Source organism: Typopeltis vanoorti, chromosome 20 (assembly GCF_054136105.1).
Source record: "Typopeltis vanoorti isolate ZY-2024b chromosome 20, IOZ_Tvanoo_1.0, whole genome shotgun sequence".
Lineage (NCBI taxonomy): Eukaryota > Metazoa > Arthropoda > Arachnida > Uropygi > Thelyphonidae > Typopeltis > Typopeltis vanoorti.
In genome coordinates this window covers 56,256,336-56,279,737 of record NC_143568.1, presented here as the reverse complement: position 1 = coordinate 56,279,737, position 23,402 = coordinate 56,256,336, and the positions used below count along the sequence as shown (strand labels likewise).

General features: G+C 36.8%; 1 protein-coding gene across 1 annotated transcript in view; it reads right to left on the bottom strand.

Moving 5' to 3' along the window:
- LOC150095455 (glycine dehydrogenase (decarboxylating), mitochondrial) overlaps positions 1-23,402 on the bottom strand; it is a 649,342-nt gene that overhangs the window by 120,598 nt on the left and 505,342 nt on the right. The window contains exon 21 of the mRNA XM_090410555.1: positions 1,875-1,970. Within this exon, the coding sequence (XP_090266681.1) occupies positions 1,875-1,970 (96 nt within the window). The remainder of the gene's footprint in view (positions 1-1,874; positions 1,971-23,402) is intronic.

Here is a 23,402-nt window from a genome sequence, read left to right as displayed (position 1 = left end):
AGATCTAATTTCATAGGATAAGAATAAAAATTCTTATAAGAATAAAAATAGCAGATATAACAGATATACGAGGGACATCCAGAAAATAAGTTCCGATGGGCTGTCAGAGAAACAAAAATATAATTGCAAAAAAAACTTTATTGGAAATTAAAGTAGACATCTTTCACTACTTTTCTACATAATTTCCACCATTGTTCAGGCACTCATCATAACGGGGCACCAAGAGTTGTATACCTTCATCGTAGAAGGTTGCAGCCCATGACGCAAACCACGTATTGACTGCTTCTTTGACCTCATCGTGGTCTTGAAACCGTCAGCCACTAAGGAAAGATTTAAGATGTTTGAACATGTGAAAGTTGCTTGGCGCAAGGTCAGGACTATATGGGGGATGATGGAATTGTTCCCAGTTGAAGGTGGCAAGAAGTTGTGTTATGCCGGCTGTGTGTGGGCAGACATTATCATGAATCAAAACAACACCCCTGGTAAGCATGCTATGTCGTTTATTTTGGATCGCACGATGCAGTTTCTTAAGGGTTTGGCAGTACATACTTGTGTTGATTGTGGAGCTTTGACCCAAGAAGTCTACCAGCAAAATTCCTTGTCTGTCCCGAAACACAGTGCACATGATTTTCCGAGTGGAAACCGTTGTCTTTAATTTCATTTTGACTGGTGATGAGGTGTGCCTCCACTCCATGGACATTTGGATTCAGGAGTTGCATGCTTTGGCACCCAGCATGCACACAATTTCCAATAATTCAGTTTCTCTGACACAATTTCATGAAGACATGAAACTTCTAGAAATTGCAGCAAGAGTGACGTAATAGTGAATCCCCTATTCTGTTGAATCTTCTCTTCAACTGAATGCACCAAATCGTCAGTCACTAAAGATAGTTGCCCACTCCATTCTTCATCTTGCACACCTGTCCTTCCTTCATTAAAAAGTCTTACCCATCTGCGTACCATTCAATCACTTATTGTGTGTTCTCCATAAACCTCAATAATTTGCCAATGAATTTCAGCTGCTTTAACATTCCTCGCAGTCAAGAAACAGATAACTGACCTAATTTCACACGCAGCAAGCGATTCGATTTTCTTAGACATTATAAACACACACCAAGAAGCATATGCACTGCAAGAATGCCTGAAAATGGCACCAAAGCCCTGCTAATGAATCAACAAACTTAGCAAGCATGTGCACCATTGCGATCACAGCGCTGCAGTGAAAATATTTAAAAACAGAACTTACTTTCTGGATGTCCCTCGTACATTGCCAGGTATAAGACCACAACCCTGATTACAGGAGACCAAAGTGGTCTTTAAAAAAGTACCATATTTGGTTGCTAGAGCAGGGTTCCCAGATTTTCTAACGATCACCACATCCATAGTATAAACTGATCAATATGTTTACAATTTTCCATGAGTGGTATTAAAATAAAAAGGGAGGGTGAAGGTGATATGATCAAGGCATTTAATACTGAGAGCTAATTACTGGATGGATACTGAAAAGATTTTTCAAATGGTAGAACAAAGAGAAGGACCATTTCTGAAAGTTGTACAAGCAAATAATTACTTTTTTTATTTTCTTTTTGCTGCAAGGAGAAGTGCAAGGAATGCATCACCTGAGAGGATAGTGAAAGTGCAGGCAGTGATGAATTTAAGGGGCTGTATAAGATACTTTCTAGTACTATCAGTAATGAAACTTCAGCTTTGATTCTCATTACACCATGGAAATACAATTATTATTATTATTATTATTATTATTCAGGCCTCCATGGAGTCAAAAGCTCATCGTGGGAGGTCCTTCCTAAGAACATAAATATTGACAATAATAATGAACTATAATAATGACAGTAGCATAAATCTGTAATCCTTACCATAATCCTGAAGTCTCTTTGCAATATCCATAGCATCAATATTAGCAGTTCTCTTGAAATCTCTGACATCTATAATGAATTCATGTGCTACCATATCTGGATAAAAGTAAAGGTTTTAATAATTTTAGATATTTATTAGATATTGATAATTTATATAAAACTTAGATCTTTATTAGATTTTTTTTAAACACAAAAATATGAATAAAATTCATTACTTCACATTACATTTAAAATTTTTCCAAAAATATGACATATGTCTAACCCTAGAGCATAAAATAAGCTCATCTCGGATAAAAATGTCTAATGATTACACAGAGCATAATAGCACAGTGCACAAAAATATTGATAAGAACAATGCATAATGGGACTCACATGCATAATACAAAAATATAAATCACTAATTAAATGAATAATATAGTTATTCCTGTTTTGCACATGTATTTCTTATTAAAGAAAACTGTTTTTAAAACTAAACAAGTACTAAAAACAACACCTGACAAGTTTCGTTAGTCATAAGACTAACATCTTCAGGGGTAAGAAGGACTAACTTTAAAGCACAAACTATAAGAAATTACGAAAAAACAAGTTCATTTGTTGGTATTATGAACATCAAAAAAGTTTGTTAAAAAACTGAATAACAGATCTATACAACCATTAATGCGTGTTAGCTGGAGAACTGTTAGTCCTCTTTATCCCTGAAGATGTTAGTCTTACAACTAACGATACTTGTCAGGTGTTGTTTTTAGTACTTGTTTAGTATTAAAAACAGTTTTCTTTAATAAACATGTGGTCACAAAACCAGAATAACTATATTGAACTTCTTAACCACAGAAACCTATGCAGGAATAAGTGAATAATATTTTGCATTGGTTAATTTCTCATTTTATAAACTTATTATTAACAAAAATAAATATTTCAATATTCTTAGAAGTACTCTCTGATCAGATTTTTGTATGTGTTCATGGTGGTTTCCTTTTGAATTAATAGAGATAAGCTATTAAAGATCTTTGCAGCCAAATAGATAGTGTTTATGTATTATTTCTTTTTTTTTTTGGATTATATATTTTCAGAAACCTTTCAGATCTTTTCTATTACTTAAGTACTAATTATCAGATTTAAGAAAAGTAGTATCTGTAGATATCTAATTAAGTTGGTAAAATATTTAGTGTTTGCTCTTGGAGGGGAGGGGCTGTAAACACTAGAGGGTCATCTCCTAGATATTGGATAGTGGGATCCCCCCATTAACACCCAGGGATGGCGGGGTGGTCTGAATATATCAAAGAAGGACCAATGGACCAACAGGCACATAGTGCTATCAACTTGATAATAGTACAATGAAGACTGCAAGGGAAGTGGCTCTACTATGGTCCTCTAGCCGAGTATGGTCTCTTCTTCCACTTATTTTGAATCAGACTCCTTTCTTTAAGCTGTTCTATTTGGTCTCTTTTAATCAACTCTTGTTTTCTTATCACCCTGATATTGTTAGAGTATTCAAGAGGAGCTAGGGATCTTTCTTTTCTGATTTAATTTGTTGACAGGATGGGTATGACTCTTTAGCCTTGTGTGGCAACATACCTAAGAGAAGGCAACTCTGAAATCAAGCATGTTCCAACACATTGAGAGTTCCATACAGCCCAGCTCTCTGTCTGGGTAAAAATATTGCTCTGAATCTCAGAAAAAAAAAGGAAATACTGATGCATCTTTTTGGCAATGACTTTGCAAGAAATGGAAAAGATTTTTGGAATGTGAAATGCACAAAGTTCAAATACTAAATATCATGAGATAATTCAGGAAGGAAAAAAAAATGAAAAGCAGCTGTTATGGTCCTAACAGTCACAAAGAAGAAAGGCAATGGTTTTGAAATATTGGATAAATAATCTTGGAAAGAGTACAGAGGCAGATAACAAAATTCATATCAGGGCTGTATAATGTTAGTTATGAGGACAGACAGAGAATGTGGACTACAAAGTTCAGTAGATGGAAGGAGAGGTGATATGATTGAGACATTTAAACTGTTGAGAGTAATTACAGGTTGACACTGGGTGAGTTCTTTCATTTGGTAGAAACAAAGAGAAGAACGAGGACAAGGGGACTACCCCTAGAAGCTGCAAAAAAGTGAACAAGAGGGTGAGGAATAGTTTCTTTGCATGGAGGATGGTTGTACCTTGGAATGCATTGCCTGACAGGATTCACCGTTCACTGCATGAATGGTGAATGAGTTTAAAGAATGGTATGGTAGACTTGGTGCTGTCTAGGATGAGCCTCCTACAACTAGTCTTATGACTCCATGGAGGTCCTGAATGATGATAATATATGGAGTGGATAAAAGCAAAAGAACTAAACCTAGAGTATTTATCTTCATAAAAAGCAGATGGAAGAACCAAGTAAAAAGTTGGGAAGAAATAATTCTTGAAGTACATGGATTGGAATTATTTATTTATTGGATATGCTCCATGTGAAGGGGCCTCACTCAATGAAAAGGAAGAATATTTTGAAAATTGTAAGGAAATGATTGATTAGGGGAGTTTAATAGTCAAGCTGGGCAAATTGATAATCATTGAGTGGCTGGAGATTATGAAGAAGACCATGTTAATAACAATGGATGTAGATTGATTCAGGCATGTGAAAATGTGTCAGGTGCTAAATGGATACTATCAACACAAAGTTTACATAGACCCAACCAAATAGCAGTCTGAAATCAATAATTGATCTAGTGGTAGCTAGACAATAAGATGTGACAGTATTCCATGGAGCTGAATGTGGAACAAATCATTATATGGTAATAAGCAAGATTGTCCTGTTACATCTAGGGAGTCAAAATATCTCGCATGATGATGGTGGTAGAGTTATTATGATCCCTAGATACAAAATAGAATTGTTATAAGATAATAGTGTGTGTGTGTGTGTGTGTAGAGAGAGAGAGAGAACATCTGGAGCAGAAACTAGACTTAACCAAAGAAGGATTTGCATCTGAATTGTATGACCATTTAAAGAAACATGTACATGAGGTACAAGAGGCCCTTGGAAGAAAAGGTAAGATGCAAAGAAATATAGAATGGCAAGTCAACAGTGAAGGAGAGGATAGGAAAGGAAGACAGCACACATAAGAGATAGTTAAGCAGTAAAAGTTTTCAGGACAGAGAGAATACAACAATAGTAAGAGGAAAGCGAAAATAATGGTGATTAAGACTAAAGAAGAAGTATGGGAAAGAAAGTGCATTGAAGTTGAACATGTACTAGGATATAGTTGCTCTGCCAAGGCCTGGAAATTTGTGTGACAGTGTCAAGCCCCAATACTGATCTTGAACAGGACTTATTTCCCTTCAAGATTTTAAGAGATAATATGAAGGTTTATTATATGAGGATAGAGCAGAATGTCAAGGAGACAAGAGACTATTGTCAAAAAAAGGGCATTTGAAGCAACACTAGAGGAGATAATGCAGGCTATTTAAGCAGCAAAGAATGCAAAGGCAACTGGTCCTAGTGGAATATTAATAGATATATTGAAGTATGGTGTAGTAAAGTATTACAGGTCATCACAATGATGTTAGCACTGATATCATTTTTGTCATCTACCTTCAACAACTATCCAAGGTTAATTTATCCCATTCACATTCTGATAACCAAATTTGAGCACAATAGTTCAGATGTGGCCTGATTAGTGCTTTATACAATGGAATCACAACTCTTCTATCTCTGCTAATCAGTGTCCTCAAGTATTGAAGTAATTCTCTGGGTTATCTTCACCACCTTTGAAACCTGTTCCCTGATATTAATCTTTATTTCCTTGTTTTTCCCCCAACTTAGTATAGTTTCATCACCAGGGTATGCATCTTAAACTTCAAGACTTTATATTTAGTTGAAAAACTGAATACCTGCATTCATTTGAACATCTGTCCAGCTTACTTAAAACCTCCTGACCTGAAAGGCTACCATATATGCATGTCACTAATAACCCTTCCTAACTTCACATCATCTGCAAACAACTGAATATTCCCCTGCAATCCACTGACATTGACAATATCATTGATATAAAGGTTAAATATAGATCCTACTGAGCCATGCAGGACTTCACTTGTGGAACTCTTGATGAATCTTGATCTTCAACTTCGTATCTACTAAAATTCCTAGATATGGCCTGATCGGTTGCTTGTTAGCATAATCCCACCAATGCAATATATAACATACCATCGGGTATTTTATTACAGCAAAGTGCATAATTTTACATTTACTAACATTGAAATTCCAGCAATTTTCGTCCACAGTTCCAACCTATTCATATCATTCCACAAGCACTGCATGTCAATCACATTCCTTATTAGCCTGCATTTCTTTGCATCACCAGCAAAAGGCTGTGTGTCATTAATGTAAAGATTGAATAACAATAGACCAAGGACTGATTCCTGTGATACCACCACTGGTCACTTTAAATCATACAGACACACTCCCTGTACATTACTCTTTCATATCTGTCAATCAGCCATCCTCTTATTCATGCTAATTGTTTATAATCCAATTCTCATATCTTCCAATGTATGCAACTACCTTCCATGCTGAATCCTATCAAAAGCTTTAGCAAAGTCCAAAAGTAACTTGGTATATCCATTCTCCTTGTCTAACTCAACCACAATATTCAAAAATGACCTTCCCTTAACTGTGTTCTTTTGCAGAGTGATGATTCTCTGTCAACCCTTTCTCTATGCAAACTCTTAGCAACTTTGGGATAGGCCAGTGTGGGAAAATCACATCAGCTGGAATGGATAGGTCTAGTAATAGACCATAGAAGTATCAGAAATAGGGGAGAGGAAATTATTTTGCTGACAGTATATTCACCCAAAGAGTGTTAAAATAAGTGAAGCATGAGTGGATGAGGATGATAGCCTGATGGTCACAGGAATGGAAGGGTATGATGTGCTTCATAAGGGCAAAAACAAGAATGGAGTGCTGAAAGTTTATTTTTCACTTGTTTAGAGTATAATACATTTAGTTTAACCCTTTATCCAAGTGTGAGCAAACAAAGTTTGCACCTGAAAGTATCTTCAGGACTGGGGTAAGGTGGTACAACTGTTGTACTGTTTATATACAACTGTTGTACCACCTTACCCCAGTCCTGAAGATACTTTCAGGCGCAAACTTTGTTTGCTCACACTTGGATAAAGGATTAAACTAAATTTATTATACTCTAACCAAGTGAAAAATAAACTTTCAACATCTTTCTCTAAATCCAGAGTAATTTATTAAAAAAGGGTGGCACACCATTTGGCAACTCCTATAGGTAGAGATGACCTGCTAATGCTTCTGCCTGGTATCTCCACTTGGGCCTGGCTCCCGCTGAAGAGACCTCAATAAATGTCGAAACTAGTCTGGGTAGTGGCCCTTCCCTTAATGCATAACATTAGACATATCCGCAAGGAGATGTGTTTTGCATTATGGGAGATACTGAGATAGGATGTTAGCTTGCTCCACCTTTGCAAGGAGTGCTCTGGTGTTGTACCACCTTACCCCAGTCCTGAAGATACTTTCAGGTGCAAACTTTGTTTGCTCACACTTGGATAAAGGATTAAACTAAATTTATTATAAGAATGGAGTGCTGTTAGTGATAGCAGGAAACTTATGTCTACATAAGGTGGAGAAGTAGGAGAGGAAACAACAACAATAGTTTTGAGGCAGTATAATGTTAGGTTAAGATTGACAAAGAGATATTTAGCCAGATTTTGCTATAGGATAGGGAATGCGGAGAGAGGTGAAGAAGAAGTGTATAAGCAGCTTGGGTTAGTGAAGGGAAAGGTGATAATTATAGGTGATTTAAATTATGGTAATAGAGAATGGAATGAAGAGATATTTGAGTATAAGGACAATGAATTTGAGTTCTTGAGATAACTACTCGAATTTCAGAAGTCTGTAAAGGAGGGCATACAAAAAATCAAGAGTCTTAGATCTGATAATTTCAACAAAGGATGCGACTTAGTGGGGTGTTGCATTTGCTTCTAGCTAGTGAGAGTAATCATGAAGTGATCACTTATGTGGTGGCCAGTCACAGGAAGATTTCCATGGGGATATATGTGGAACTACAGTGGGTTATCATTATTAGAGCCACCTCCATAAATTACAGTAACAATTTTACACTTCAACCAGTTATAATAAATGAAAACCTGGTTACACGGAGTTCTTTATATTTATCAAAGGTTAATTAAATTTTTTTTATTAAATAATTATGTTTACTGATTTTAAATATACAGTTGACAATACTGTACTGTTGGTTTCATATGGACGCCATTTTGTGTTTAGATTCTCAGCCACCACTTGACAGCCATCTTCGAACCAACCTCGTATGCCAAGCGCGAGTTAATCTGTAGTATAACATGTAATGTGTAATTCAGTTTTAAACTAGTAAAATCAATAAAAATAAAAACCAATCAATGAAATAAAAAAGCACTCAGTAAAATAAAAAAAAACAATTTATTCAAATTAAGAATGGTACATTTTAAAACAATTTTCCATGCACAATGATGGTTTTTCCTGGCAAACAGGACAATAATAACGTGTTTCACGTCTACGTTTGTTTCTTGTACAGACACGGCATGGCTTTGTTGGGCAATTCTTTTTTTCTGTTGGTGGTAAAATTTCCAAATAATGAAAATCCCGATTCCTCCTGATATTCTCTGATGCTGTAAGTTCATCCATCCCAACAAAAATTGAGATAAATTGATCTCTAAATTTTAATGCAGACATTGCATTTCCAGTAATCATGTTATAAAATTTATGCGCATTTTGAATGTATACCTCAAAAATGCGTATTGCCAATTTCTTTGGCCATCTAATTGTCTTTCGTAAGGTGGAATAGTATGAAAGCATTTGATCAGAAAGATCGGTGCCTGACATATCCAAATTATAATCCCTAACAATATTAGGTTTTAACTGAAATTTACCATTCCGATTTTGCGCTTCAACCATTTCAAATTTGTGCATATTTGAAATGGAAAGGACTTCCCTCTTATCCTTCCATTTGCTGACTACAACAGGACCTCTTCTTTGCCAGACAAATTCCCCTTTCTTTAGTTTCTTTTGAATAAGATCTGGTGGATTGTTTTTCCTATTATTTCTCAGCGTTCCACACACATACGTTTTTCTGTTGGTAAGCGATTCTGTTAGAGCTACAGAATTATAAAAATTGTCCATATGCGATACATAACCCCTGTCTAAATATTCTTCCATCAAGTGGAATACAACATCATATGCGTGACCCATTTTTGCTAAAGACGATTCAGATTTTCCTGTATAAATTTTTATTTTTATCACCAATCCATTTGATTTGCACAGTTCATAGAATTTCACGCCATATTTATGTTTTTTATGTATTGCCGAAATGCCAGTCTACTGCGCCACAACACCATTGACTCATCAATACATAAGTTTCTGTCTGGTGTGTAGCAATTTCGAATTACACTATTAAAATGATCTAGGACCGGTCTTAATTTGTGCAATTTATCATTAGCTGCTTGGGAATTATCTGCGAAATGCAAATGACGCAATAAAATTTGAAATTGATTTCGGCTCATTTTGGAGCGCCAAAATGGCAAATTGTAAAGTTGATTTGTACTCCAATAATGCTCAATAGACGGTAAATTACAAGGACCCATATGAAGTAAAAGTCCAAGAAATAATTTCATTTCAGGTATGTCTGTTGCTTTCCAGTTAGAAATTCTTCGACTTTTTTTGAACTGCGCTCAGCTTTCCTCAATATTTTGTAAAGCATATAAATTGGTTTGTTCTTCTAAAATTGTGAGAAAATCTTCAGAAAAGAAAAGTTCAACTAACCTTCTGATACTGAAATTTCCAGTGTCAATTTTAAAACCTGCAGTTTCAACAAAGTCAAATTGTGGGGGCTCTTCTTCTGAATTTTCCCAATGAGTTGATGATGTATTTGGCTGGTTGTTAACTTCATCTTCAAAAGTTTCTTCATCATCGGAGTCACCGCTAGAGTCGTCTGTAGGATCATCTTCGGAATCGGAACCAAATATTTCATGAAATTCATCATCGCTCATATTAGCATAAGCTTCTACTTCTATATCAGTAAGTTTTCTTTTACTGGTCATGGCGAAATTGAAGGTTCTTAGAGACTAGAAACTAAAACTGAACTAGACGCAATAAACACTTGCGTCAGCACATGTAATATATAGATGGAAGTGATACGAGATTACTTTTAATTGGCGTATGAAACAAAATTCGATCTGATAAGCCGGCTACGAGATTACTCATGGTGACCTTGAAGACGCGAAAAACGCTTGGCATGCGGGAACAAACTATGACTGAGTAGCGTGGCAGCAAACGTGTTAAATTGAAACAGATGGGATTGGATAACGACTTCTGAGTTGGATCAGTGATTGGCTGTCAGATAAGTATCAGAAAGTTGTACGTGGGGTGCAGTATCCCAAAAGAGGAGGGTCACTAGTTGTGGCCTGCAGTGGTCAGGTTTGGGACCATTGTTGTTCAATTTGTATTTTAATGATACTGGGATGGATTTATCTAGTGATATATAACTGTTTGCAGATGCTGCAAAACCAGGGAGAGCAATGCAGAGTCAAGCAGATGTTATGGCCTTACAAGAGGACTTGAATAGATTGCATGAATGGGCAGGTAAGTGGAACTATCAGTTCAATGTTGCCAAGTGTAAGGTTTTGAGATTTGGTAAGCAACGGTGGGATGCAAAGAATACACTTGGTGGGGAAACTTTAACAGAAGTAGAGGAATGAGAGATCTAGTAGTAATGGTGGACAAGAACCTGAAATTCAATGGATACACAGCACAAGTTGTGAAGACATCACATTGGATAATGGCAATGATGCCAAGGATCCTGATATGCAGAAATAGAGAAGTTATGATGCAACTGTAAGGCCTCGATCAGGCCTCATATGGATTATTGTGCACAGATTTGGTTGCCAGGTTTTCATGGTGATGAGGATAAGTTGGAAAGGGTCCAGAGAAAATTCACAAAAGTGGTCAGTGGTCTTTGGAATGTGGAGTATGAGGACAGATTGAGAGAACATAAGTTGCAAAGCCTTGTGAATAGGAGGGGAGGGGGATATGATTGAGACATATAAGCTAGTCAGGGGTTGTTATCAGGCTGACATGGAAGAGATTGTTCATACAATGGGAGAGGGGATAGAACAAGAGGCCATCGCTGGAAACTGTATAAGGAGGATGTGAGCAGAGGAGTGAGGAATAGGTTCTTTGCATGGAGGGAGGTTGGTGAGTGGAATGCATTGCCTGAGTGCACTGTGAATGTAGAAACAGTGAATCAGTTTAAAGTACAGTTGGAAGAGCATTTTGTGCACCTCCAACGATGAGTCTCTGACTACATTGAGATCAGATGTCATCATCATCATCATCAAATTCCTGCCATGTACCCTCAAGGGATGTACAGGATATGACAGTACTACATGAAAAAATTACATCATTACTAACTTCCTATCTACAATTTTCCTCCAGATCAGTCTGTTACTTGTCAAGACTCCAACATTATCAGATCTTATATTTCTATCGTCTAAGGCACTTTGTACCGTATCAATCCACCTATATCTTGGTCTTCCTCTGGGTCGTTTTCCTGCCAACCTGGCAGAGAACACTTGTTTTGCTAATCTTTCCTCTCCCATTCTATTTAAGTGACCATACCATCTGAGATTAGCTCTGCTAACGCATTCCTGGATGCTGACAATGTCAAGTTCTTTCCTAATATCCTCATTTTTAATATGATATTGCCATTGATGCCATCTGTTCACGCCTCTAATCTTTCTCAGGACTCTCATATCTGCGGTCTCTAGTCTTTGGTCAAGTGTTTTACTTCTGACCCAGCTCTCAGATCCATAAGTTAAAATTGGTTTGAACACAGTCTTGTATACAGCTAATTTAGTGTTCCGACTAATTTCTTTCTTATTCCATATGAATTTATTCAATTGACTTCCCACGATACTAGCTTTGCTGATTCTGTTGTCTATTTCTATATTTAGTTTACCATCTTCAGTAAAAACTGTGCCTAAGTAGATGAAATGTTTTACTTGTTCCACAGGTTCTCCATTCACAACACAGTTGACATTTTCAATGATTCTGCCTATTTTCATTGTCTTTGTCTTTTTATTGCTGACCTTCATACCATATCTCTTACAACAGGTATTCAATTTAGTCAGAGAATCTTGCAGACTTGTAGTGGATTTATTTAGAAGTATAACATCATCCGCATAAAGCAAAGAGCTGACATTAACATCTCCAATTTTGATATCAGGTTTAATACCACATTCCTTCATAATGTGATCCATATAGATAATGAATAACAGAGGGGATAATGTACATCCTTGTCTCACACCAGATTTAACATTAAACCATCTTCCTGTACTTCCTTCAATTCTAACTGCTGACTCACAACTCAAATAAAGACTAAGTATTGCTTGATATAATGCCCCATTGACACCATATAACTGCAGCGTATTGAATAGCTTCTCTCTTGGCACCTTGTCATATGCCTTCTCCAAATCGACAAAACTTAAATACAGATCTTTGTTATATTCCCATGCTTTCTCGACTATTTGTCGTAAAGTGAAGATCTGATCCTGACAGCCTCTATTTGGCCTGAATCCAGCTTGTTCTTCACCAAGCTTTTCTTCCACAATTCTTCTCAACCGTTTCTCAAGTATACTTGCATAGATCTTGCCAGGAACACTCAGTAGGGAAATACCTCTGTAATTCTCACATTCAGTTTTATTTCCCTTTTTATATATGGGTACTATGAGAGCTCTACTCCAATCATCGGGAATTCGTCCCTCTGTCCAGGCTTTCTGAACTATACAGTGCAGCCACTGTAAGACTCTTATACCACCATACTTCAGCATTTCTGGTCGAATATCATCTACTCCTGCTGCCTTTCCACATTTCAAGCCTTTGATGGCTTTTTCTACTTCAAGTATGGATATGTATTCCTGACTGCATGCCTGGTCAGTGTTTTTTTATCACTGTGCTGTCATCACTGCTTGTTTCATTTAGCAGTTTTTCAAAGTAATTACTCCATACTTCAAGGATATCTTTTTCTCCTGTTTTCATTTCACCTTTGTCATCTCTAATTCCTTTTACAGCACTCTTTCCTCCATTCCTAAGCTTCTTCAACAACCGCCAGAATATTTTGCCACCTTCTTGATATTTATTTTCTATATTCTTGCCAAAGTCCTCCCATGACTTTTGTTTAGCTAGTTTTACACACTGTTTAGCTTTCTTACATTTGTCTCTGTATTCTGTAAGAGTAAAAACTGACTTATTTGCCAGGAACTTTTGATATGCTTTCTTCTTTTCCTTCACTGCCTCTTTAACTTCCTGTGTCCACCAGGGAGTTCTGATTTTTTTATCCTTGCACACAACCTCACCACATGCCTCTCTGGCAGAATCAATCAATGTTTCCTTCAGAGTTTGCCACTGAATCTCCAAGGTTTGATTCCTGTTCTCAAACTCTTTCATTTTCTTTTCAATAATCTTTCTGTATTTTAGTCTACAGTTCACATCTGAGAGCTGCTCAACTTTTATTCGCTTTAAAACTTTCTTACATGTTATTCTTTTCAATATGAAATTCAATTTTATCCTGCTCAAGACTAAATAGTGATCACTTCCAATTTCAAATCCTCTGTACACTCTGGTGTCCTGCACCAGAGAGAAAACATCACTATCAACAATAACATAGTCAATGAGACTTTTCTTATTTCTAGCCTCTTCTCTCCATGTGAATTTGTGCACATTTTTATGTTGGAACATGGTGTTAGTAATAACCAGTCCATGTCCTGAGCAGAAATCCAACAGATATTTGCCATTATTATTAGCTTTGCTCTTTTCTCCAAATTTTCCCAAAATATTTTTGTATGTCTCACAATCATTTCCTACTCTACTATTTAGATCCCCAACAAGGACCAACTTTTCCTTTTTCATTGTGTCAGTTGCTTTTTCTAAAGCCTCAAAAAATTCCTCCACTTCTACCTTAGTAGAACCTTCTGTGGGACCATAGGCACAAATAAGTCTCATTGTCCAGTTCCCCATTCTCATATTTGCCCACATTACTCTACTTGAGACTGACTGCCATTCAAGAAGATTAGCCTCGTATTTTGTGTTGAACACTATGGCTACTCCTTCTTTTCCTTGATTGTCATTGCCTGAATATAACATTTTGTATTTATTGCTCAGAAAGATCTCACCAGTTTTGGTCTTTTTTGTTTCAGTCACCCCTATTATGTCGATCTGGTACTTATCTAATTCCTCAGCTAGCTCCATTTCTTTGCCATTCAGGCTTCTTACGTTGATAGTACCGATCTTTAACTCTGGTGATGTTGAGTTGGAGTTTGTTTTCAGATTTGTTCCAGTAGCTGACTTTTCGCTGTTCGCCCTGGTTCCCTGGCGAAAACAACAGGGGCGTTGTTTAACCGGGCGACGCCCCAGCCGGCATGAAATTTTGTCATGTTGTACCATCATTTTTTATTTTGGTTTAACCAATAAGAATACAATTTGGTCGGCTAAATCCCAAATTGCCAGCCCATCCTCGTTCGTTCAGTATCAAAGTAGATACCCAACAGGGTGCACCACGAGAAGGTGAGGATTGGACATTAGGTCAGAAGCCCTGGTCGGTTCTCCGCATTCCTTTAAAGGCTATGTGGAGGTCTCCTCTCAGTTATACAGCTTTGACCCTTAAGCACCCCGAGATCAGATGTTAATAATAATAATTAACAACCTCAATATGTGGATGTATTTGAAAAGCATAAGGTGAATAAACCTCAAGGGCTCACTTTAGTGAGTATGGGAGTGGTGAACCCAAGGTACCTGATGCTGGACCATGTTTTTTTTTTTGTTTCGTGTAATATACATCTGTTATATTATCCGTAGATTGTTCCCCTCTACTTTCTTTTCTTCTTGCTCTTTCATTCCCCAATCTTTCCAATTTTATTTTTCTTCATCTCTTGCAGTGGGAGTCTGCCTTCTCTCCCAGGTATCTGCCTTACCTAGTAGGTAAAGCAAATACCTGGTTGCCTTACCTACAAACATAGAAGGCAACGGCAAACCACTCTGTATATATTTTGCCAAGAAAATCTTATGAACAGAGGCTCAAGTTATTGTGATATGGTGCTGGAAGATGGACACATAGGTTGAAAGACATTGCAATAGCTACTGGGGAAGAGCAGAGAGGAACTTCCAATGAAGTTAACAGGAACGATAAAGTTAGATCAAAGTCTTCTGGAAGTTTAACTTTTGATAGAGTTGATTTCAGAAGAAGATGCCTCCCCTTTACTGATTTATATAGGAACATGGAATGTAAGAAGCATGTATCAAGGAAAACTGGAACTGGTAATGAAAGAAATGAGAAGAATTTGAGTTCAGATCGTAGGAATCAGTGAACTGAGATAAACAGGAATGAGTCACTTTGATACTCATGACTTCATGATGTATTATGCTGGGCATGAAAACCTTCAAAGAAATGGAACAGCATTCATAGTTAGAAGAGAATACAGAAAATGCATTTTGGGTTGCAACCCAGTGCCTGATAGAATAATTCTAATCAGAATCATATCTAGTTAATGTTACACTCCTACAGGTGTATGAACGCACTGCAGATTCAAGTGAAAATAAGGTCAAAAAATTTTACAGCAGCTTGCAACAAGTAGTACATAGTATTGATAAAACAGATTTTCTCCTATTAGTTGAATGGGATGCAAAAGTAGGAGAAAAAGAAGAACAAGGCATCACTGGAAATTTTGGTTTAGGACAGAGGAATGAAGCAGGAAGAAGGATGTTGGAGTTATATGTTGAGAACAGTTGCTTTATTGCAAACACTTGCTTTCAACAATATAAAAGAAGATTGTACACATGGACTTCACCAAATAGAGAATACAGAAATCGGATAGATTATATTGTTGCTAGCAGAAGGTGGAAAAGTTCTATTCAAACAGCAAAAACACTACCTGGTGCAGACTGGGACAGATCATGAATTATTGATAGCTGAAGTTAAAATGAAAATAAGAACTAAGAAGAAACAAAAGGACAGTATCAGATTTGATTTCAATCACATAAATAAAGCATTTAAAGCAGACATGTCAAACGTGGCCTGCAGGCCGCATGAGGCCCATCGACAAGTAACATGCGGCCTGCCAAACTTTGTAACCAATATGGTTATTTAACTTTTGACAAAACCGAATTAAATAAACATATTTAAAAAATTAACATTTCCACTTAAGATTATTTTATATGGCAAACTACTCTGCAATTTCTAAAGCAAATAATATTTTATTTGTCATTTCAAAAAATCTTGTTACACCACTGATAAATATCGAATTTTAACGAGCAAGTCTACGTACGCAGCTACATCCGCTGATCACAGCAACCGGAGGCTAGCCATTAGCAATTTTCAAGCCAAAAGAAAGTGTGGTGTTTACTTTATAATTAATAAAGAATTTATAAAAAATAATGTCGAAACTTTCAACCAGTATGAGTAAAAAATGATCAATTGAAGAACATCGCAGTTTTCAAGAAAAATGAGAGTTACAATATTATTGTAATATATTTTTTTATTTTAAATATTTTTAAATATTTTTAAAAATTTTTAAATATATATTTTTTTTTTTTTGGCCGCTAGAGGGCCAGACGGTCATTCGTATTTTCAGGGAGCTCCCGAAAGCTAAGTATAATTTTGAATGAAAATTAGAATATAGGTTAAAATCATAACGTAATATTGTCTAATTTTGGTAGCTTGTTGTGTCTGTGTGATTTTGGTGTGAATTCTGTTATTTAATTCAGTATTTCACAATACGTTTCATAGATTTGAATATGGCGGCAATGCGACGTAAGATAATGGCGTCCAAAAATACGACGCCATTGTTCAAAAACTATAATGTGAGAGAATTTGTCCAATGTGATGTGTGTGGAATGTATGAATTCCCGAATGAGACTGGAGTTTGGATTGAAAGTGATAGTGGTGGGAGAATGTGCAGAAAGTGTAAGCAAAGTGAGGAGTTGAAGTATGTGTTAGGTTGTGAGACAGTTATGGTTGAAGAAAGCCAGAATGAGAGTGAAAATAGTGGCTTGATAGGGAATTGCAATGTACAAGATGGCAATGAGAGCGCTGATCTAAGAAAGAGTGAGAGCAACTATACAGAAAAAGAAAATGGTTTGAATGATAAAAAAAATGAGGAATTATTTGTAGGAAGTGAGATCGCTAGGTTGCGCGCAGTGATACAAAATGCGCAGCGGCAATTAGAGCACCTGCAAAACTCTTTCCAGAGTGATTCGGCTAATGTAAATAAACAGCATAAGAGTGGGAGAGTTTCTGAAATGAAGGAAAGAGTGTTGTATGGTGACTCGTTATTAAGAGGAGTGATAGATGGGAGTGTAACTAAATCGTACTTACCGGGTGCGAAATTTAAGGATGTAAGTGAGAGTATTAGAGTGCAAAAACAGAGGGTGAAAGAATTAATAATTGTGGTGGGTACAAATGAATTGAAAGGTGATAAATTTTTTATGAGAGAGGACTTGAAAGTATTGTTAAAGGTAGCAAAAGAAAAGAGTGACAGAGTTAAAATGGTGAGTCTGTTGCCACGGTATGACAGAGAGGAGTTTAGGAGGAGGGCCGTAATCGCAAATGACATTATGCGCAGGTTATGCAGACGGTGTGGTGTGAAATTCATGGACGTGTGGAATGAGTTTGATGTGCGAAAGGACTTATACAAGATGGATGACCTGCATTTGAATGGACTGGGTGTGTGGAGACTGGAAAAAGTGTTGCTGAATGAAGTGAAAATGGATGTGCAGAACCAGGGAAACTAGAACTACCATATGTGCCTCCCATATGCTTGGGATTTTAAGACCATCATTATTGTTCAGATTGGGGTGATCGATAAGAATCTCACAGGCTTCCTTAAATTTGCATCAAACTAAAGAGAAAATTTACCTCAACAAAGGCGCAATGAATATACCACCGCATGGAGAAAGCGTTACTCAGAGAGCAGATCGAGGCTACGAGAAAAGACTTGGTCGTTACTCAAAACCAGATATAAAATGTAAAATCTGAACTTTCAAGTTACTTGGTCGCAGATATTTGGATTATCCTCGAAAAGATTACAGACAACATGGCAAACCATATCCTTCAAACTAAGAAAGAAAATCTCATATCCAAATTTCATAGACTAAAAAGATCGACAAAAACCAATGGCCATATTTGAATTTCTTCACAGTGAACGTTAACAATCAGCCAGAAGCAAGAAACAACAGGAGCCACCAATCGCCTGCAGGTAACAGTAACTTTGTTTAAGGGGTATCCAAACACACCTTAAACAAAGATGAACTCTGGCTACTCAGCAAAGGTCTAAATTTTGCCGTAGCACTCAGATCAATGAACAAACTGGAATTTATTTGTAATATTGAAAGAGGCTTAAGATTCATCCCAAATAGCATAGCAGATAAAATACATTTAGAAACCGCCAACAGTTTAAATATAAATCATAAGAAAACAGTAACAAGCAACTTAACAAAACACAAATTAACAGCTGTGAAATCATTAAAATCAAACTGAACATCGTAATAACTAGAGCTGATAAAGAAAGTGCCACCATTATTCTAAACCGAACCACCTATTTAGAAAAAATGAATCTGCTAGTCTCAGACAATAGTACACACCAACTTGTTAACTATGACCCAACCAAGAGAATAAAAAAGAAAATAGTGAAACTACATAAATCAATTACTACGTGGCCTGAAGATACAGTCAAAAAATTACTTCTGCACTATGCTCATTCCCCGAGAATTTACAGTCTACCAAAGATACTCAAACAAAACACCAACTCCGGCCGATAGTCAAAGGTATAGACAGCCCCAATTATCACCTAGCCAAGAAATTAGCAGCAACACTCAAGGAGTTGGTAGGTCATTCCCCCTCCTATATCAGAAACACACAACACATTATAAACATAATCAAAGACATTACATTAGAAAAAGATGATTTATTAGGCAGTTTTGACGTCTCTGCCCTCTATACGAATGTCCCAATCAATGACACAATCCTTCTTTTACAGAAGGAATTCCCTCCAGATATCACGGTGCTCTTTGAGCACGTATTATGTTCTAGTTATTTTGTATGGCAAAATGCTTTCTACCTACAAAAAGAAAGCACAGCCATGGGCATGCCATTATCCCCCAGCCCATTGCTAACTTTTATATGGAACATTTTGAGCAACATACTCTAGATTCCTCTCCTTTAAAACCCAAAGTCTGGCCTAGATACATGACGATGTTTTTGCGACCATGGTCCGCCAGACACAAACAAACAAACTTAGCCACCTAAACAAACAACACAAATGCAGACAGTTCATAACTGAGATTGAAAAACAGAACACTTCCGTTTTTAGATACACTTGTCACACGTCTTCTTTCTGGCAGTCTTTCCTTCACTGTTTACCAGAAACTGACACATACTGGCCAATATGTATACAAAAACTCCTACCACCACCCAACATAAAAACTAGGTGTCATTAATACTCTAAAAACAGGAGCTTTGAAGATCTGCTCCAATGAACAAGCACTGAAAGATAAATTTAAAGTTAATAGCAATACTTTTCTAAAAAAATGGTTACAGCCAAAATACTATTAACAAAATTCTCTACAAGACTTCAATAAAAAAACAAAGATAAACCAAACTACAATAAAACTATAACCATTCCTTACATTAAAGGGACATCAGATAAAATAAACATAATACTACAGAAATACAACCTCAAAGCCACCTTTAAACCTCCTGCAAAATAAAAAAGCTTATTGAACTCGTTCAAAGACCCACTTCCTCCGCTGGCCCAACCTGGAGTATACCGTATTTATTGCACCTGTAATCTACCATATATAGGGGAAACAGGATGCACAATTCCTATGAGACAAAAGGAACATAAACGACACACTAAATATAACTATGGTGAAGCTGGCCTTTCTGATCATGTCCCCTGAACACTTTACATAGAATTGACTGGAAAAGCACCAGTTGTTTACATCAAACCAAAACATGATATGAATGCAAATTTAAAGAAGCCTGTGAGATTCTTATCAACCACCCTAATTTGAACAATAACGATGGTCTAAAAATCCCAAGCACATGGAAGGCACATATTCTGCCCATAGAACCTGTCTCCCTAAGAGTTAACTATAAACAGGACTGTAGATAATCCAGAATCCTAAATCTAATATAACAACTGTAATGTTAAAAACAGGACATAATTGTTACTGTAAGAAAACTATCTATAAGAAAGAATATTTCTCTCATGTTATCTTAAATAGAATTTAGCTTTGATGTAGTTTCTAAATAATTTGTAATTTTATCTGTATTTTTTTTCTTCTTTCACTGGGGGTCATGCCAGTAGAATAACACATGATCAAATCATTGTTTCTTTAGCTTACTGTGTGAAATGTAACTCAGCTTTTCCTTGTATATACTCCAGATGATGATCTTAATATGAAGGTCAAAACGTCAGGAAATTAAAAGTTATTTATTACACTGTTGTAAAGTCCATAATTTTTCTTAATTATCTCCTACGTAATAAGATCACATATTCATTTCATCCTGCTCTATTTATTCTTTAAACAGGAACATTCTGATATTGCATCATTTAAGTATTTAAATACTTTCCATGCACTGCTGATATCCTTCCCATCTCACAATCAATATAATGTGACAGAATCTAGAATATTCTTCAACTGGTAATAATTTCCTGCTTTGTAGATCAGCATATTACCTTTTCTGAAGGGAACATTCATATCATTAACCACTTTCCCAGGTCTTAGTTCAATCACTGTCATCAGTTAGAAGCAGAATAGTCACATTTTTAACTGAAACCCACTCTAACACCATAAATAATCAGATCTAGCACTAATTGACCTGAAATTCCTTCGACACATGCCGCTTAAGGAAGTTGTTTCTCAACAGCTCAATAAATTCAGTTTCGCTTCTCATGAGATTATCACCACCTAAACAGTGTTCGATAATTAAATTCATTCATGATTACTCATTCACATTCGCTGATTTTGGTGATGAATTTCATTATCCAGCATCCAATCTACAAGTTCTGTAACAAGACCCAACTATGTATATGATCTTGTTTGACTAAAGTTAGATCCCACTCACACCAAGCTTCAAACTCATCGCTACAAGTATTGTAGTCATAGCTTTTAACATTAAACGGATTCAAATCATCCAATATCATTAGCAGAACATATTGTCTGTAATTCCTAAGAACACTGTATCCTTTACATACCATACCAATCAGTAACCAAGCAATATATCAGCCAATATGCTTCTGAGAGACAGATCTCTAATGCATACAATATGAGGTCCTAATATATTCATGGAGGCAAACTCATCTCCCTTTGTTCCTAATACTCTTGGCATTTGTGTACAGACATAAGTTACCTAAAGGCTTTTTTTTGTATACCTTACCACTGTACACTGCATGACCCAGTTGAACAACTTGCAGATCTGTTCTAGCTAATGCCCCACTGATGCAGACATTTTTTCACATACTAAACATGTCTCTGAACTGCACAATCCTCTTACCATAACCACCTCCATGAGTAAGAAAATTTGCACTCTTAACATAGTTGCATACCTTCATCTCTCTAATGCACATTCCCACTATCCCTCACATCATAATCTAGTTTTCTTTTTCCATATTAGGTCTCACACCAATAAGCAATTTCTCCAGAGTTTATAAAATAATTTTGTTTATTTTACAAACTCTTTACAAATAAAGTTTGTAAATTGCTTGTATTCTTTCACTGGAATGTCTTGATGACAAATTCAGATTTCTGAGTGGGAACTCTGTTACCACTAGACAAGACTGGCAATCTCACCTTCAGTTGAAAACTCTAAAATTCTTTGTGTCCTCCTAAATGAGATTCAAACCCGGGACTTTCTAGCCAAAGATTAAAATTGTGTACAAGTGAGTTACAGAGGCTCTATGCCAAGAGTTGATATGGACTGCCAGTAAGAATAATAATTCATAGGGCAAAGAAAAGTAAAAAGAGGTCAGAGTGGTGTAATGGTTCCCATTAATGAGTTTTTGGAATCACTGAAGGTATCATAATATACACTGCTTGGAAAGAAGCCAACAAGCACCATAGTGTGAGGAATGAGCAGCCATGGCACCCACCTTAAGATGTAGGACCTCCTGTCACTGTGATGACTGCAGCAATCTTATGGAGCATACTTTCCATAAGCATATGATAACAATCATTGGGAATTTTGGAACATTTTCCCTGTAGGCATGTAATGAGGTCCTGTACTGTTGTGGGGAGGACATCCCCTTGACTCACAAAATGCTGCAGTTCATCCCACAGATGTTCAATAGGATTGAGATCAGGACTCGGTGGAGGCCCAACAAGTGTGGCGATAATAGAAGTCGCTGGGTATAGCATTTTTCGTCAGGATAGGAGGGGAAAGCGTGGTGGTGGTGGGGTGCTGCTTATGATAAGTGATGACCTATGTCCTCTAAGAGTGGAGAATTTGGAAGGAAGTGAGACAAATGATTTTGAGAGCGTATGGTGTGAGGTAGAGGTAGGCAAGACAGGATATTTAGTGGGGTATAATAAATTTAGTTTAATCCTTTATCCAAGTGTGAGCAAACAAAGTTTGCGCCTGAAAGTATCTTCAGGACTGGGTTAAGGTGGTACACACCAGGGCAACTCGTTGCAAAGGTGGAGCAAGCTACCAACACTCCTATCCTAGTATCTCCTATAATGCAAAACACATCTCCTTGCGGATATGTCTATTGTTATGCATTAAGGGAAGGGCCACTACCCAGACCGGTTTCGACCTTTATTGAGGTCTCTTCAGTGGGAGCCAGGCCCAAGTCGAGATATCAGGCAGAAGCATTTGCAGGTCATCTCCACCTATAGGAATTGCCAATTGGTGTGCCACCCTTTTTTTAATAAATTACTCTGGATTTAGAGAAAGATGTTGAAAGTTTATTTTCCACTTGGTTAGAGTATAATAAATTTAGTTTAATCCTTTATCCAAGTGTGAGCAAACAAAGTTTGCGCCTGAAAGTATCTTCAGGACTGGGTTAAGGTGGTACACACCAGGGCAACTCGTTGCAAAGGTGGAGCAAGCTACCAACACTCCTATCCTAGTATCTCCTATAATGCAAAACACATCTCCTTGCGGATATGTCTATTGTTATGCATTAAGGGAAGGGCCACTACCCAGACCGGTTTCGACCTTTATTGAGGTCTCTTCAGTGGGAGCCAGGCCCAAGTCGAGATATCAGGCAGAAGCATTTGCAGGTCATCTCCACCTATAGGAATTGCCAATTGGTGTGCCACCCTTTTTTTAATAAATTACTCTGGATTTAGAGAAAGATGTTGAAAGTTTATTTTCCACTTGGTTAGAGTATAATAAATTTAGTTTAATCCTTTATCCAAGTTAAACAAAGTTTGCACCTGAAAGTATCTTCAGGACTGGGTTAAGGTGGTACACACCTT